The sequence below is a fragment of the Lissotriton vulgaris genome, chromosome 7 (genome assembly GCF_964263255.1).
Source record: "Lissotriton vulgaris chromosome 7, aLisVul1.2, whole genome shotgun sequence".
NCBI lineage: Eukaryota > Metazoa > Chordata > Amphibia > Caudata > Salamandridae > Lissotriton > Lissotriton vulgaris.
In genome coordinates this window covers 943877221-943891401 of record NC_141695.1, presented here as the reverse complement: position 1 = coordinate 943891401, position 14181 = coordinate 943877221, and the positions used below count along the sequence as shown (strand labels likewise).

The following is a 14181-nucleotide window of genomic DNA, read 5'->3' as shown; positions in this document are numbered from 1 at the left end:
ACATCTGCCCACATCTATCTGTCCTAGTAGCATATACCACCAGAGCATGTTTTGCTTTAATGGTGGTAGTCAGATACAGTAGATACTCTTTTACTAAAACTGAACATTTTCCACTCCTCCATGTCAGAAGAGGTTGGATTGTGGAAGGGACTCTGAGCTCATATTATGACGGAAGCAGCACATGGATGTCCAGTTGGACAGGCCGGGTTGTTTTGAGTAGATGAGGTACTATAGCTGAAACAGAAAACGGAGCTTGCATGTTCCCACCTGCCAGATAAAATCTACTGTAGGGAATGCCTTGATTCACTTTCTGGGGATCATCAAAAAGTCATACAAGAAACAATACTATACCATGGTCGGTAGCTGAACTCTTTTTAAGCCCCTCTCTCCACTGGTGAATTCAACTGGAGAAAGTCATCAGGTAAGGAGGCTACATGGGTGGCGTTGGTTCTGCAGTTGTGCATGCAATATAGCCTGATGATGCCCCAACAGTTCTCCTTCCTCTTCATAGTCTTCATCAGATGAGTACTGATCTGCCTGAATTGGTGGCTGTGGTACCAGAATAGCCATAGCCAGGGTTGATAAGCATGAATTAGAAGATCAAGCATAGAAGGGGTCCATTTGAGGCTGCCCAAGAGATGCTAGGGGTTGCAATGTGAGAGGAGTCGCAAGATCTTTGGGGGGGGGGGCAGGGAGGGGAGACAGAAATCATGTACAATAGTTTAAGAACATATGACGGGGTTCATGTATTACAATCATCAATTTGTTGACTACCATACGGTGACACTTCATAATATTCATAGTCTGATCAGTCATACTAGGAATGACCATATTCCCAAGATAACTCTCGTCCTTCCTCTCCTTCATAGTATTGGTCAGGCTGCCCCTTGTAATTTCTATTCTGATCATAATAATCCTCATCATCTTCCTGACACTTCATTTGAAACTGAAACTGACCAGGCCAGGTAGTAGCCTGACTCAACCCTTGTCTCAGATAGCATTCAAGGATGTAAAAAGCTAGGTAGCAAATTTTAAAAGCAGCTTTCCAGTCTGTCCAGATAGAGTCGTTGACGGCACTGTAACCGACAACATGGTTGTCCTTTAGGTTCTTTTTAAAGGAGGAGTCACTGATACCGGAGGCGGTATAGAAGACAAGGGTCCTATCATTGATGGCACATTGACAAACTGAGTGTACACTAGAGGTGCTGACTATGACCTTTCTGTAGACAGATAAGCAGGGTCGACAGGTTGAGTTATCAGCAGTAGGTTCAATAGCAGCCATCGTCACTGATAACCTGGATTTCTGTTTTGATGCAAAAGGCAACTCAGGTGACGCTTTGTAAAGCTAATGTAACAATCAGATTTTTTTGTAGCCTTTTTATGCGGTTCTCTGATGTGGAGGGCCTTTGTTTTTCAGACATTGCCTCATCAGACTGTTCGCCTCTCTCCAGATATTCCTTGAGGTATTACTTTACCTCAGGGAAAGGTTTCACACTTGATATGGTTGCTCTGACAATAGTTTCTGCAGTCACTTGAGAAGGCGGCGCTCTTGATCATTCGTGGATTTTATGGACAGAGCATAGCAAATCTTACCACCATTAGCCATGTTTTGAATAAAGACAGTAAATACACTTTCACAGAGTACCATTTGTCCATAAGCTATTTTTGCCACAGAAGAAAAAGACCTGAATAAACAAATTTTGTATTTCTGTTATGAATAAGGTATTCTACAAGTCAAAATCTAGAAACAGGAACTATCCAAAGAGAACGTGTCTTGGAATACATGCAAAACCAGTGAAAATTTTATAAAACTAGTCGGAAGTGAAGGAAAAAGGTTTCTGAGGAGAGTTCAGAAAGAGTCTCCCTTCTTTTAGATGTGCAGTAGAAGATCTGAGGTATAGTGTCCTCTGGGGGAGTTGAGTGTAGTGCGCTAACACCTCACTGGTTGGCCATCAGATCTTTTCTAATGAGGTTAGAGGGTTGATAAGCTTTAAAAGCCTATTGTTTGTGTCTATGGGAATTTTACTGCTAATGTATAATTATTGTGGGGTTTCCTGTTCAGCAATGAATAGTCATTCAAGAGTGTGAATCAATGAGCGATCCAATGCTAGAGAACTTGCAATATTTTCTTTTGAACTCTACATGTCTTTCTGCTCCAATGGTATAAAAAATAAATGCATCTAAGTCTATAGCTATAAAATACAATCAATTTGTGTTTACTTACTCTCATTTAAACTACAAGATCAACTCTGCAACCCTATTTTTGAATCTGAATTTCTCAAACCTCTATTAATATCATTGGGGCACCGAAGATCTACAGAGGCCTAGCATCACTTACAATTACGAAATACCCTAATTATTTGTTGCGGGTGAGCTCTTGTCTCAAGGCAGTAATTAGAGAGAGGAAGACCATGGAGGGATTAGCACACGTTTTATCATAGGAGGATATTGTTTTTATTCTTTTTAGATATTGTACTGTGGTTGATACCGTCATAGTTTTATTATGCACTTTTCACTTTATATTGATTACTGTTTGATTAATTCTCCTGTGATGGCACCTGACAAAATGCTTTTAATTTGTTTTATTACTTTATTTTCTTGATTGTACTGTATTGGCATTTCTCTGGCCGAATAAAGATTTCTTGAATTGAATCTGTATGTGTGTATATTTAGTCTTGTTAGAAGTGGAAACCGTATAAGCTATTCTATTGTAACATGTAAGCTGAATATAAATGTAGCCTAACATTACTGTCACCCCATGGGGTTGGTTCACACAATACAGAACTGCTAATAAATAAATAAAAAACAGATAACCAGTGATAAATCTGAAAGTAAATCGGATACTTAAAAAGTACAACCAGCTGATCTCAACCCTGCATCTCCATCAGTGCCATTTTCCTCAGCTGAAACATCGATCCTTGCCTTCATTTAAAAAAAGCATGCTATAAATAAAATGATCAGTCGTCTTGGTATCAGCAAAGCTTGACTGCGCCTTCAACCTACTATAAAGGAATCTTCCATACAGCTGGCCTGCCTCATCAAAGGCGAACACAAATGTGACCAGATTAACTTCACTCACAAGGATCTTCATTGGCTCACCATTTCACAAATAACTAAGACATCCATACTAGCAAACCGACCTGACTAAATTAAAAAAAATGTTCCTTTGTGACCACAGCCAAAAGGAGAAAATAAGACTTTGATACACTCACAGTTGGGAATGAAATGAGCATTCTGAGACGCATTTCTAGACTTGCGTCCTTTAAGAAGCAACTAAAACATTCCGTAGTTCCCTATCAACACTGTTCATGGCTAAGTCCAGCCCTTCCTTCCCCTCCTCCCCCGAGACACTTCTATATGTGTAAAGAACTAGTTACTTATCTTCACTAATGATAGTTCATAATCTTTCTGCAGATTCATCACCTTACAAATCCCCTCATATATGTCAGACTGGTCTTGAAAACCCTTTCCCTAATTAGCTTTCAAATTTTAGTCTGGTGGCGCAATGCGGCTTGAAGTGCAATTCCACCATCTGGACATGACGAAGCTGGTGTACAATAAATTTCAACCTGCACACTGACATTAGCACTTCTGGTGTAAACTTGGTTTGTCAACGTGACTTTTTCTGTGAACAATGAGCATTGCAAGTGGAGAGGAATAGAGAGGGACGAAAACCATAACAACTCATAACACCTTTGTACACGTTGGAAGTTGATGATATATACCAATAATTCACATGGGGAGATAGGAGTGCAGTTAAGATCTGCAAAAACATTTTGTATCCACCATAAATATTATTATTGAAGATAAGTAACTTTTACTTATGACTCACAAAAGTTCCTGTAGACTTCTCACACTTAGAATGAGTACGAAAGCAGTGCCCTCTGGGAGGTGGGAATGAGGACTCCCAACTGATCAAGTAAAGTAATGCAGAAAAGCCCTGGTAAAGTATCCGTCATTCCACAGTTGAACTTTGAGGCAGTAATGTTTAGCAAGCATAGGAAGAGATGACCACCTATCTGCCTGGCATATGTCCGCCACCGGAATACCTCTGGAGAGAGCTGTGGAAACAGTCATGGCCCTAATGGAGTGGGCGCTAATGCACCCTGGAGGGTCCAAGGTGTAGCAGATCTTGATGCATAAGATGAACCAATGTGAAATGATGATTTTGGTCATCAACCTGCTTTTTTTGGCTCTGGTAAAAGCCAAAAAGAGCTGGTCATATTTCTTGTCCAGTCTGGAGAAGATCACATCCGTCACTGGGGTGTAGTTCCTACTCGTCGTCCTTCAGGGAGGGGTGAACATAAGCCACCTTCCACCTGAGCCAAAAGACAATTGCCTTCCAACATAGGCTTCACAAATCCACACCACCCTTCCTGTTGATGTAATAAACAGTGGTGGTGTTGACCGACAGGACCTGAATGCCACTCCTTGAGTTGGAAGAAAGAGATGGCTTCGTGCAATGTGAGCAACCTCTGCACCTGCACATTTATGTACAGACATCGCTCCAATGCGGACCAAAGCCACTAAGCCATCATGTTACCCAGATGGACACCCAAGCCCAGCAAGGAGGAGTCTGATCACAGAAGTCTGCACTTGCAGAGGGCTGAACGGAGCCATCACGACCAGCACCCCGCTTATCTTGAAGAATAGCTCCCCAGCTCCATTGGATCTCATCAGACCTGCAGTCAGGAAATCATCAGACTGTAAACTAAAAACTTTAAGAAAAAAAAGCAAGGCAGATTGCCTTTTCCCTCTATACACTCAATATCTAAAACATCTCCTTATGCATCAGGATCGCACCTATGCTTTTCCAATTTATTAAAGAGTTGAGGACTCAGTGTTGAAGATTCACCTCTTTAAAGAACACTACACCACAATAAATTAGGTGTCCACAACCCAGTTTCCTGTTTTTATACTTGTAATTTGACCATGTACAGTGCTCTGCTGCCTTTTGGCTAGGCTCAAGCTACAGAGCAATACCGTACAGAGAAACCAATCAGTGCAAGGCCAAGTGAATTTACTACAAAGTCTGCATCTGAGCAGAAAGGCTCCCTTAGAGTGGAGCCATTGTCATCTCAATCACTCTGGCTAGTGGTACAAACAGGATAAACAATGCAATAAGGTAAAGCAAAAGACTTGTAGAACCTGGAGATACCTGGGATTTAAAAACCTCAGAAACATCTAAAGAATATCCATGGTCCCCTGAGGAAGAGAAAAGTTCTTCATGTGAGCCAACGCTTAAGAAGATCATTTTTTGGCTTCGAGTGAGGTGAGAGTCATGTGCATTATTGGTATGGAGATACGTTATCAGGTGTTGTGGAGAATAGTTACTGTGAGCCAAATACATTCTTCAACCAGCACCGGGGGCTCTTTGTCATCTGCAAGTCACTGAAGCTATGTAAATACATGGACTCCTGACCACCTTCTCAGTTAAAACCCAGCACCTTAATGGAAAACATTAGGAGCGGTCATCAACCCAAACTGCAAGACTGTGAAGTGCTAGCACCCACGGTGAACCTCAAGTAACGTCTGTGAGCGAGGAGAACTGGAATATGGAACAAAGTGTCCTGGGAATCCAAACCAGGAATCCCCCCTATTCAAGACAATCAAGAGTTTGTTCAGAGACAGCATCTCCAACCTGCCATGCCAAAGCAACAAGTTCTGAAGACAGAGATCCAGAATGGGATTTCGCAGACCTTGCTACTTGGGGACCAAGGAGAAAGTATGTATGTATGTATTGCGACTTATATGTATATGTATTGCGATTTATATAGCGTACGTATCACCTAAGGCATCAAGGCGCTTGCTTAGGGAACCCGTCCTGGTATTCCCCTGTGAGATACCCCAGCAGGGTATCCGCAAGGTGAAAGTCAGGCATCCCGCAGCGAAAGGGAGTAGAAGGCAGAGCACCTTTCTTCTAGAGGCACCACCTCTTTGGCCCCTTTGTTTAATAAGGCAAGGACATCTGCCTCCAGAATCAAGGACTGTGCTTGTGTATGTCCTGGTGAAAGCTGGGTGATCTAGAGGGAGGGCCAGGAATGGGAGGTCCTAGCACTTGCAGACTAGCTGAATGACACAGCAGCCTTGAAATGCTAGCCTCCCAGTTGATCAGAAAAGTGAGAGACCCACCCCCACTCTGGAAGATGGTGGTGTAAGACAGGAGATTAGAGAGGTTTTGAGGAAGAAGAGACAGCAGAGGAAGGAGAGGGTTAGGTCTGCTAATGGCAACCCTTAGATCCACCCGCCACAAAAGCAGCAGCATGTTTGCTAAAGTGTATATTCTGAGTTGAGTAGGTTGCCTCAGCCAGGAATGCTGAGCTTTGGAACAGCCCAGATATTTCTTGTATTGCTAATGGAACTGCCTTGCTGGTGAGGCCAGGTCCAGCGAGCAATAGCTCCACTATTCTTAAAGTGCCCCAGGAAGCAGTCGGCTTTCTCTCAAATGTAATTCCACTAGTCATCAAACCGCATGCCCATCACAGTGGCCGGAATATCTGCCCAAAACTCTACAACACATACAAGCATGCATAGAAGTGAGACGGTGGTGGCCCATGAACCTGGCCACAATATCCACAGAATCCCAGCTGCAGTTCAGAATCTGCTCTTAAGGGTCAATCCATCACTTACCAATTTGGAAAATGGCTTCTTCATGTGTTCCTGTAGACTCACAACTGCAGGTTTGGCTAATTTCCACAAGACAATGCAAAAGAGGTCTAGCAGGCATGTGGCATTCGTCCTACGAAGAGTGATAGCCTGCCTGAAGCAAAAACAGTCTGGTTCATGACATTCAGCTGCTTTGACTCCCTTACCAGAAAGGCTGAAGAAAAGGTACTGAGGTTCAGTTCAGAGGATGAAGCATGAACCATGTGGCAATGGGTGTGAGTGCAAAATGTTTGCGTCACGCTGATCATCTGGCAATGTGTATGTGGACAGCTGTGCTTGAGCAGGGCTCATCTCAGGTACCCAAAATAGGAATCAGAAGTGCCATGTTAAATGGAAGCAAATGCACCACAACTAAAGAGGTGGGTTGCAAGATTTCCATCAAAATGTTACATTTTAGTTCCTTAGATGGCAAAGTCAGTTCTGGAGCATCCACTGCTTTAGGCACCACTGGGGTAAAGAAGGTTACTTTTTATGTCAGGGGTTCATAAGGGCAATCGTAGTCCAATTCCGAAGAGGTATCTAGACCACAGCCATTATTTAAGTAAAGATAAACACCAATTGCAGAGTAAGAAGAAAGAACCATCCTGTTTTGTAGGACCCTAATCTTTTTCAGACATGATTCTGGACTTGGAGTCTGATCACAACAACCATCCATCTGGGTCATATATCTGGGCCATAAGAGGAGGCTCCTCCCCATGGGAAGCTTTCTCAAAATCTCTTTAGCCACCTGAATTATTTCAGGTTACTTCAAAGGCAGCATCAATAACGCCTCCTAACACAGCGCATTAAAGGTGCTGGATAGAATGGCATGGCGGGACATGTTTTCTTTCTAAGTGCCCGGACTGGAGTCTATGGAGGTGCGGAGTTAGAAGGCATTCAGGTCAGAGCTGTCAAACCCAAAGGGGCGAGTTTTTTCCTAAGAAGCAGCCTGAGAGCACCAGAGCCATCCTAAAGATACCCAACATGCCCAGACAGAAGGAGTCGGAAAAGAATTTCGGCTGGAGTTTTCAGACTCTGCTCCAATGATGAGGACGTTTGTTTGTTGGAGGGCCTCTTGGGTGATTGTTCCCTATGAGGAAATTTTTCTTTCGGGGAAGGGGTAACAGTTTTGCGTGACCCTGATGGACTTTGTTAAAAAGAAACTTGCCCCCAGCTGTCTGATGGCCTCCATGTGTATCTGGGAACACAAGTCACATACTGCAGTGGTTGGAGCAAAGACACCACATGTAGCTGTCATGTGGACCTAACAGAGTCATCCGCTTGCGGCAAACAGGGCTTAAACCTTGAAACCTTTGAGGGAGACATTTCACGTCATTGTCAAAGTTGAGGAATTTTCGTTCCAAAAAGTTGTCTGGACCCTATCGAAGAGATGCTGAAAAACAGAAACTGCCATCAATGCACAGAGTGGCATCTACTATATACCAATGTCATTATGTGCAGTGGACAGAATTGTGTTTATGGATGCTTGGCATCACCTAGTGGCATGGGATACTCCTGGGGAACAAAACTTCCTGACCAGTCTGATGCTTGGGAGGATGATCTTGAAGTGAGGAATCTACAGGAAATGTATCCACCAGATTAAGTGTACCTCTTCTGCCTGCACTTTCACCGTATCCCTTGTATAATGCGTCCGCAATGAATTTGTGATGACCACATACCAACTTGTAGTTCTTGTGCAACACAAAGCACTGTGCACTATAAATTAAATAAATGCACTTTTTTATATAGCAAACACGGATGACCTTTTAAAACAAAGTCAGTAGATTCCATTTGGAAGGAGGATCCTAACTTGACATGGCTAATTTGTTTACCAAGTGATCATTTCTGCAATGCCTTTAGAGATTCCAAGTGAAAAAGAAAATCGTACAAAAGAATGCAGTTTACACAGCTACACTTCATTCTGCCTAGCATGCCAATGATTTCAAAACCACAAAACATTATCATTTCTTAACTGATCCTCTTAAACCTTTAAATAGGGGCTAAAGAAACATGGAAAATTGCAGTAAGGGCTACAGAGATAACAGTTTTTTACACAAGGTCAAAGCATGGAGTTTTCTCTTCCAGAGGTAAGAACATGAAGAAAACAAAACAAGGCAGCCTACCTCTGCTTTCTGTTCCATGATGGAGAAAATACGCTCTATTCCGATACTGACACCAACACATGGCACTTTCCTGCCCTTTGGATCGAACATTCCCACCAGTCCGTCATAGCGCCCACCTCCAGCCACACTGCCCACACTTAGAGTTTCCTCACAGTGGTCATTCTGCTGAGCCTGGACCTCCTTCTGGTCCTGTAACAGGACAGCCTCATAGATGACTCCAGTGTAATAATCCAAACCACGGGCAAGGCTCAGGTCAAAGGAAATCTGCAGAATAGAAGCACCATTAGCAGACTTGAACTCAGTAGTCTCCTACAGTAGAACAGCCTTAATCTGCCACCATACCTGACTTGTCACACCATAAAGCGTAAGGAACTCAAACAGCGTCTTCATGTCATTGAGCCCATCCAAAGACAACTTGTTCTGGGAGAGAAGTGGATCCTGCAGCAGCTGCTCGATCATCTCTAACCCACCTGCAAGTCCAAAGACAGAAGAAAACTGAACAAAATAGAGCATAGTAGCAGGATGGCTTAATGTTTTTTTACTATGAGAGAGATTTTCTTATAGAGGTCATCAGTAAAAACATGATACAGGTTGTAGGGCCTGTGACTGCATACCATCTAGTCATTTATTCAGAAATCTTCATTATATTACAGTGGTTTTTAAATGCTCTGCATCAGTGCTTAACTTCTTTTTTTAATTAAGTGCTAGGGATCAAGGTATTTCACATGGACCTGGCACAACCTACATGTCACCTTAAACTTCAGGTTTAAGTGTGATTGTTACCATTTTTTTTAGCTACATTAAACAGTTAAATGGGTGGCTTGAGCGCCGAGGGAGATGGCGGCGTGAGCCCGGAGCTCCGCGCCTATTCCCCACAATACTCCTGAAAACGGGGCCAGAGAACCCGCAAGTGCCCCGGCGCCGGTAGCGGATCTGAAGGAGACTGGCTGGGCGTGATCTGAGCTGCTGGCGGCACGGCAGCGCCGAGATCGGCTGCCGATCGCAGCGGCCACCTGAGCGGAGGGAGAGACGGCGGCGCGCAAGATGGCGGCCGCGACGGAGCCTTAACTGATCGGAGCCTTAACTGATCGAGGGCTGCGCAGCGGTCCACACACCCGAAGCACACCGAAGGGGCGCGGCCGCCGTCACGGACGATTCCGACGGCGATCCCCCCGCAGCGGGAGAAGCTCCTTGACCCTCGGCTGCGGTGCGCGGCGACCGCGACCGCTAGAAGAAAGGGCCGCCAGGTACGCCACTGCAGGCGGAGCTCCCAGGCGGCTTCAATAGCCAGGAGTGCGGTGGGACGAACTGCGACCCAGCCCTGGGCACCGAACTTGATGACGGGTGAGCGGGAACAGTCCTGAGAGGTGGACCACAGGGGACGGGTACTAGTGCAGCACGGCCCGGGCTCCCCCCGCCCCCCATCTCCTTTCTCTTGTCGCCCCCCCGCCGCGGAGGCTCGAATGGTGGATGAAGACATAGCGGAGGCGCCCTGCAGGCCAGCGGAGGTCCCCCGGCAGCGCCAACCCTCCGATAGCGCGACACACTTGAGCCGCTAGCCCAGGAGAGGGAAGACGGTATACCTCAGTCCCCAGGGAGCAAGCAGCACGGCAGGCGCTGCTTCTGGAGTGCGGCAACAGCGCAGCGGGTACCCGTGGCGCACAGGAGCCGGCCACGTGGCTGGGGCCCGAGGGGAGAAAGAACGATCATCCACAGATTCTGGGGGCCGAGAATCACGACAGGCGCCACGTCTGGGGCGCAACATCTGCGAAGCGCGACCCCATAACGCACAGGGACAGGCTGCGAGGCTGTGGCCTGGGGGGGTCTCAGCCAACCGGGCAGGCCGAGTAGGACGAGGTCAGCCACAATGGGGAAGCCGAGGACCAAGGCGGAGGAGGCAGCGACGTCTGATGCGGCGGAGGGGGGCCCCACCGGGCAGTCGGACCTGCAGCGATTGCAGGACCGGATACTGGAAGCCATAACGGCCACTCGAGACGCGCTCCACAACGACATAGCGCAAGTGGCGTCAGGACTGGGCTTGCTCCGGGCGGACCACGATAAATTAAAAGACAGGGTCAAGGACGCTGAAACGGTGATCAAGGACCTGGCGCCAGCTCACAAGGTGATGGAAGGGAAGCTAACGGAAGCCCTGGACCGCATACGCACCCTGGAAAGGCGGGCGGAGGACGCGGAAAATAGAAGCCGGCGAAGCAATGTGCGGATCGTAGGCGTACCAGAGACGGAGGGGACGAGGGACATGGTTGCCTACATGGAGGAATGGCTGAAAACAGTGGTGGCGCCGGAAGGGCTCTCGTCATTCTTCACGCTGGAGCGTGCACATAGAGTCCCCTCGGGGCCTCCCAAGCCCGGGCTTCCACCCAGACCGATCATAGCCAAGTTGCTTCATCACAAGGATAGGGATTTGCTCCTGCGGAAGGCTCGAGAGGATGGCCCCTTCCAGATTGCGAACAGCAAGGTCACACTTTTCCCAGATTTCACCTTCGAGACACAGAAGCAGCGGGCCTCCTTCCTTACAATCAAAAAGGAACTGCGGAATGAGGGGATAGCCTACTCGTTGCTTTTCCCGGCCAGGCTCCGAGTGGTGGTGGACGACAAGGCGAGCTTCTTTAACACGTCAGCAGAGGCCTGGGACTGGTGGGAGACGTACAGAGCTGGAACGGACGGCGCCAGGGTGCAGGAGGAGCGGGAGAAGGAGCGGGAGCGTTCGCCGCAGCGGCCGCGGAAGTCGAAGAGGCTGAGGAAACGTGGGCAGGGGAAGCTGGGTCCAACGGCCTCCCAGACTGAGGCAGAACGGCAGGCCGCACTACTGGAAGTGGGGAAGCTGAGTCGAGCGGAGGGCCCCGGCTCTGGGGGGGCCACGGACTCGGACACTCTTATATCGGCCTCAGGTTCAGAATCGGACCTTTCTGGGATTCTTCGGACCGGAGGGCCGCTGGTGACACCGCAGACGGCGGACAAGACCCTGAATGTCTGAACTGCTGGCAGAAGACTATGGGTAATGTTTGGAAAGCTGGGAGGGAGACCCATGCCTAAGTATATAGCGGGGGCCGGGGCACACCGGGGTGCTCATAGCAGGGAGGACATGGGAAATTGGGGAGGGAGCGAGGAGCTAGGCGGCGCAGCCCCCCTCTGGACAAGGCCGCGCTCCGTAGGCCCTTAAGGCACCCACGGCTGCGGCTGTGTAGTTAAGGCCTGGGTCAATCAGGTGCGGGAGTTTGGGTGGGGACTGATATCTTGGTATTGGGGCCTGTTCTGGGGGAGGGGGGGGGGTTCCACAGTTGGGGATTGTTTACCCTTTTTGAAGTTATTGACCCTGGGTATACCACGGGTAGGACTGTTAAGATGCTTTGTTTTGTTAAGGGGGGGCACCACCACCATTGAAGGGCGGGAACTGGAGGAAATGTGTCGACCGGATCACTGGGACAATGGCTAATGTGAATAAATTGAACTGTATTACCTGGAATGTGCGGGCCTACATACCATGCAGCGCAGACACAAAGTACATGCCTATTTAGTGCGGAGGGGAGTGCACATCGCCATGCTGCAGGAGACGCATCTTACACGGCAGGAGGGGGCGGCGCTACAGAGAAGGTGGCGGGGACAGGTTTTCCATACCAGCTACTCAGCATATGCTAGGGGGGTACTAATCTGGATTAGAGTAGGCACACCTTTCCAGCTCACGCGCCAATGGGTGGACCAGGAAGGGAGGTATGTGGTGGCGGAGGGGAAGCTGGAAGGTAGAGATATCGTCTTAGCTAGCATTTATGCCCCGAATTCGGACCAACTGGCTTTTTCCTCGCGACACTATCAGGAACGCTGGCTCACTCCCTGGCGGGCCCGGTCCTGCTGGGGGGTGACTTCAACTCCATTGCGGACCCCTTGCTGGATAGGTCCCACCCCCCCCTACACGATTCCCCGGTACACAGGCTATCTAGGGGTAGAAGGGAGTGGCAAGAGAGTTGGGAACTGACGGATATCTGGAGAGGGCAACACCCGGCTGACCGAGATTACTCATTCTTCTCCGGACTGCATGACTTGCATGTCCGATTGGACACGATACTCTGCTCCCGGGGGGTGCTGCCATACGTCACGGAATCGGAGTACCTGTCGAGAACGATCTCTGACCATAATCCACTCCTGATCCGGTTAGCTTGGGTGGCGGAGAAACCCAGGATCCCGATCTGGAAACTACGGCCTGAGACCTTAGAAGACCCCCTATTCGAGGCAGCCCTGGCGGAGGGGGTGGCCTAATATTTCGCGGAGAATGAAGGGACGGCGACCTCCAGGGCGATGGAATGGGACGCCTTTAAGGTAGTGGTGAGGGGTATCTGCATCAAAGACTATGTAGGCGTGCGAAAAGTGTTGCTGGGTGATCTGGCTAAAGCGGATACCAAGCTGAGGGAAGCGGAAAGGGAGCGGCCCGGACACCCTGAACTCCAGGAGACACTCTGCGCGGCTAGGGAGGCGGTAGCGGTTGAGGTGGAGAGGCTTCGAGCCTTTGACTTCAAGAGGTATGTGCTGCGCTCCCATGTGGACGGCGACAAGGCGGGAACCCTTCTGGCGTGGCTTTCGAACCCCACTAGACGGTACACTCCCATACTCCAACTGAGAGATACGTCGGGCGTAGTACAGCACACTCAGTTGGGCATAGTTGACGGCTTCGGGAAGTATTACGAGGGCCTATATAAGAGTGCCCTGGGAGACCGGCCGGAACTAGCAGAACCCTTCTTGACAGGTCTACCCCTACGACGGCTGGAGGCAGAGCCGGCGAAAGACCTGGGCTCGGACATTGAGTTAGGGGAGATCAGGTCGGCGGTGCGACGCATGGCACGTAACAAGTCGCCCGGAATAGACGGGCTCCCCATAGAATTCTATGGCAAATATCTAGATATCCTGGCGCCAAGACTGTTGACCGTCTATAAAGAGGCCAAGGCAGCGGGCCAATTACCGCAGTCCATGCGGGAGGCATTGGTGGTTCCACTGCTGAAGCCCAGTAGAGAGAGTGGTGACCCGGCGTCCTATCGACCACTCTCTATGCTCACCGCAGACTATAAGATTTTGAGCTCCATACTAGCAGCAAGGCTCCTGCCACACATGACGGACCTCGTGCACGAGGACCAGAATGGTTTTATACCATCGCGCAACACCACAATCAATATCAGAAGGCTTATCCGTATCATGGACGGGCTGAACGGCGGAGCTGGGACGGAACTGGTCCTTTCGGTTGACATTGAAAAAGCCTTCGACAGTCTAGAGTGGGACTACCTCTATGCAGTAATGGAACGGTTTGGGCTGGGGGCTGGCTATATTCATTGGACGAAGGTCCTTTATGCGGAGGCGATAGCAAGAGTGAGGGTGGGATCATCGGTGTCCCTCCGATACCCGGTTGAGC

General features: G+C 48.5%; 1 protein-coding gene across 1 annotated transcript in view; it reads right to left on the bottom strand.

The window, feature by feature from the left end:
* The window catches only part of LOC147702787 (histidine--tRNA ligase, cytoplasmic-like), a 224313-nt gene that overhangs the window by 54585 nt on the left and 155547 nt on the right, over positions 1–14181 (bottom strand). The window contains exons 9-10 of the mRNA XM_086931378.1: positions 9111–9238; positions 8769–9032 (exon numbers count right to left, since the gene is read on the bottom strand). Of these exons, the coding sequence (XP_086787504.1) occupies positions 8769–9032; positions 9111–9238 (392 nt within the window). The remainder of the gene's footprint in view (positions 1–8768; positions 9033–9110; positions 9239–14181) is intronic.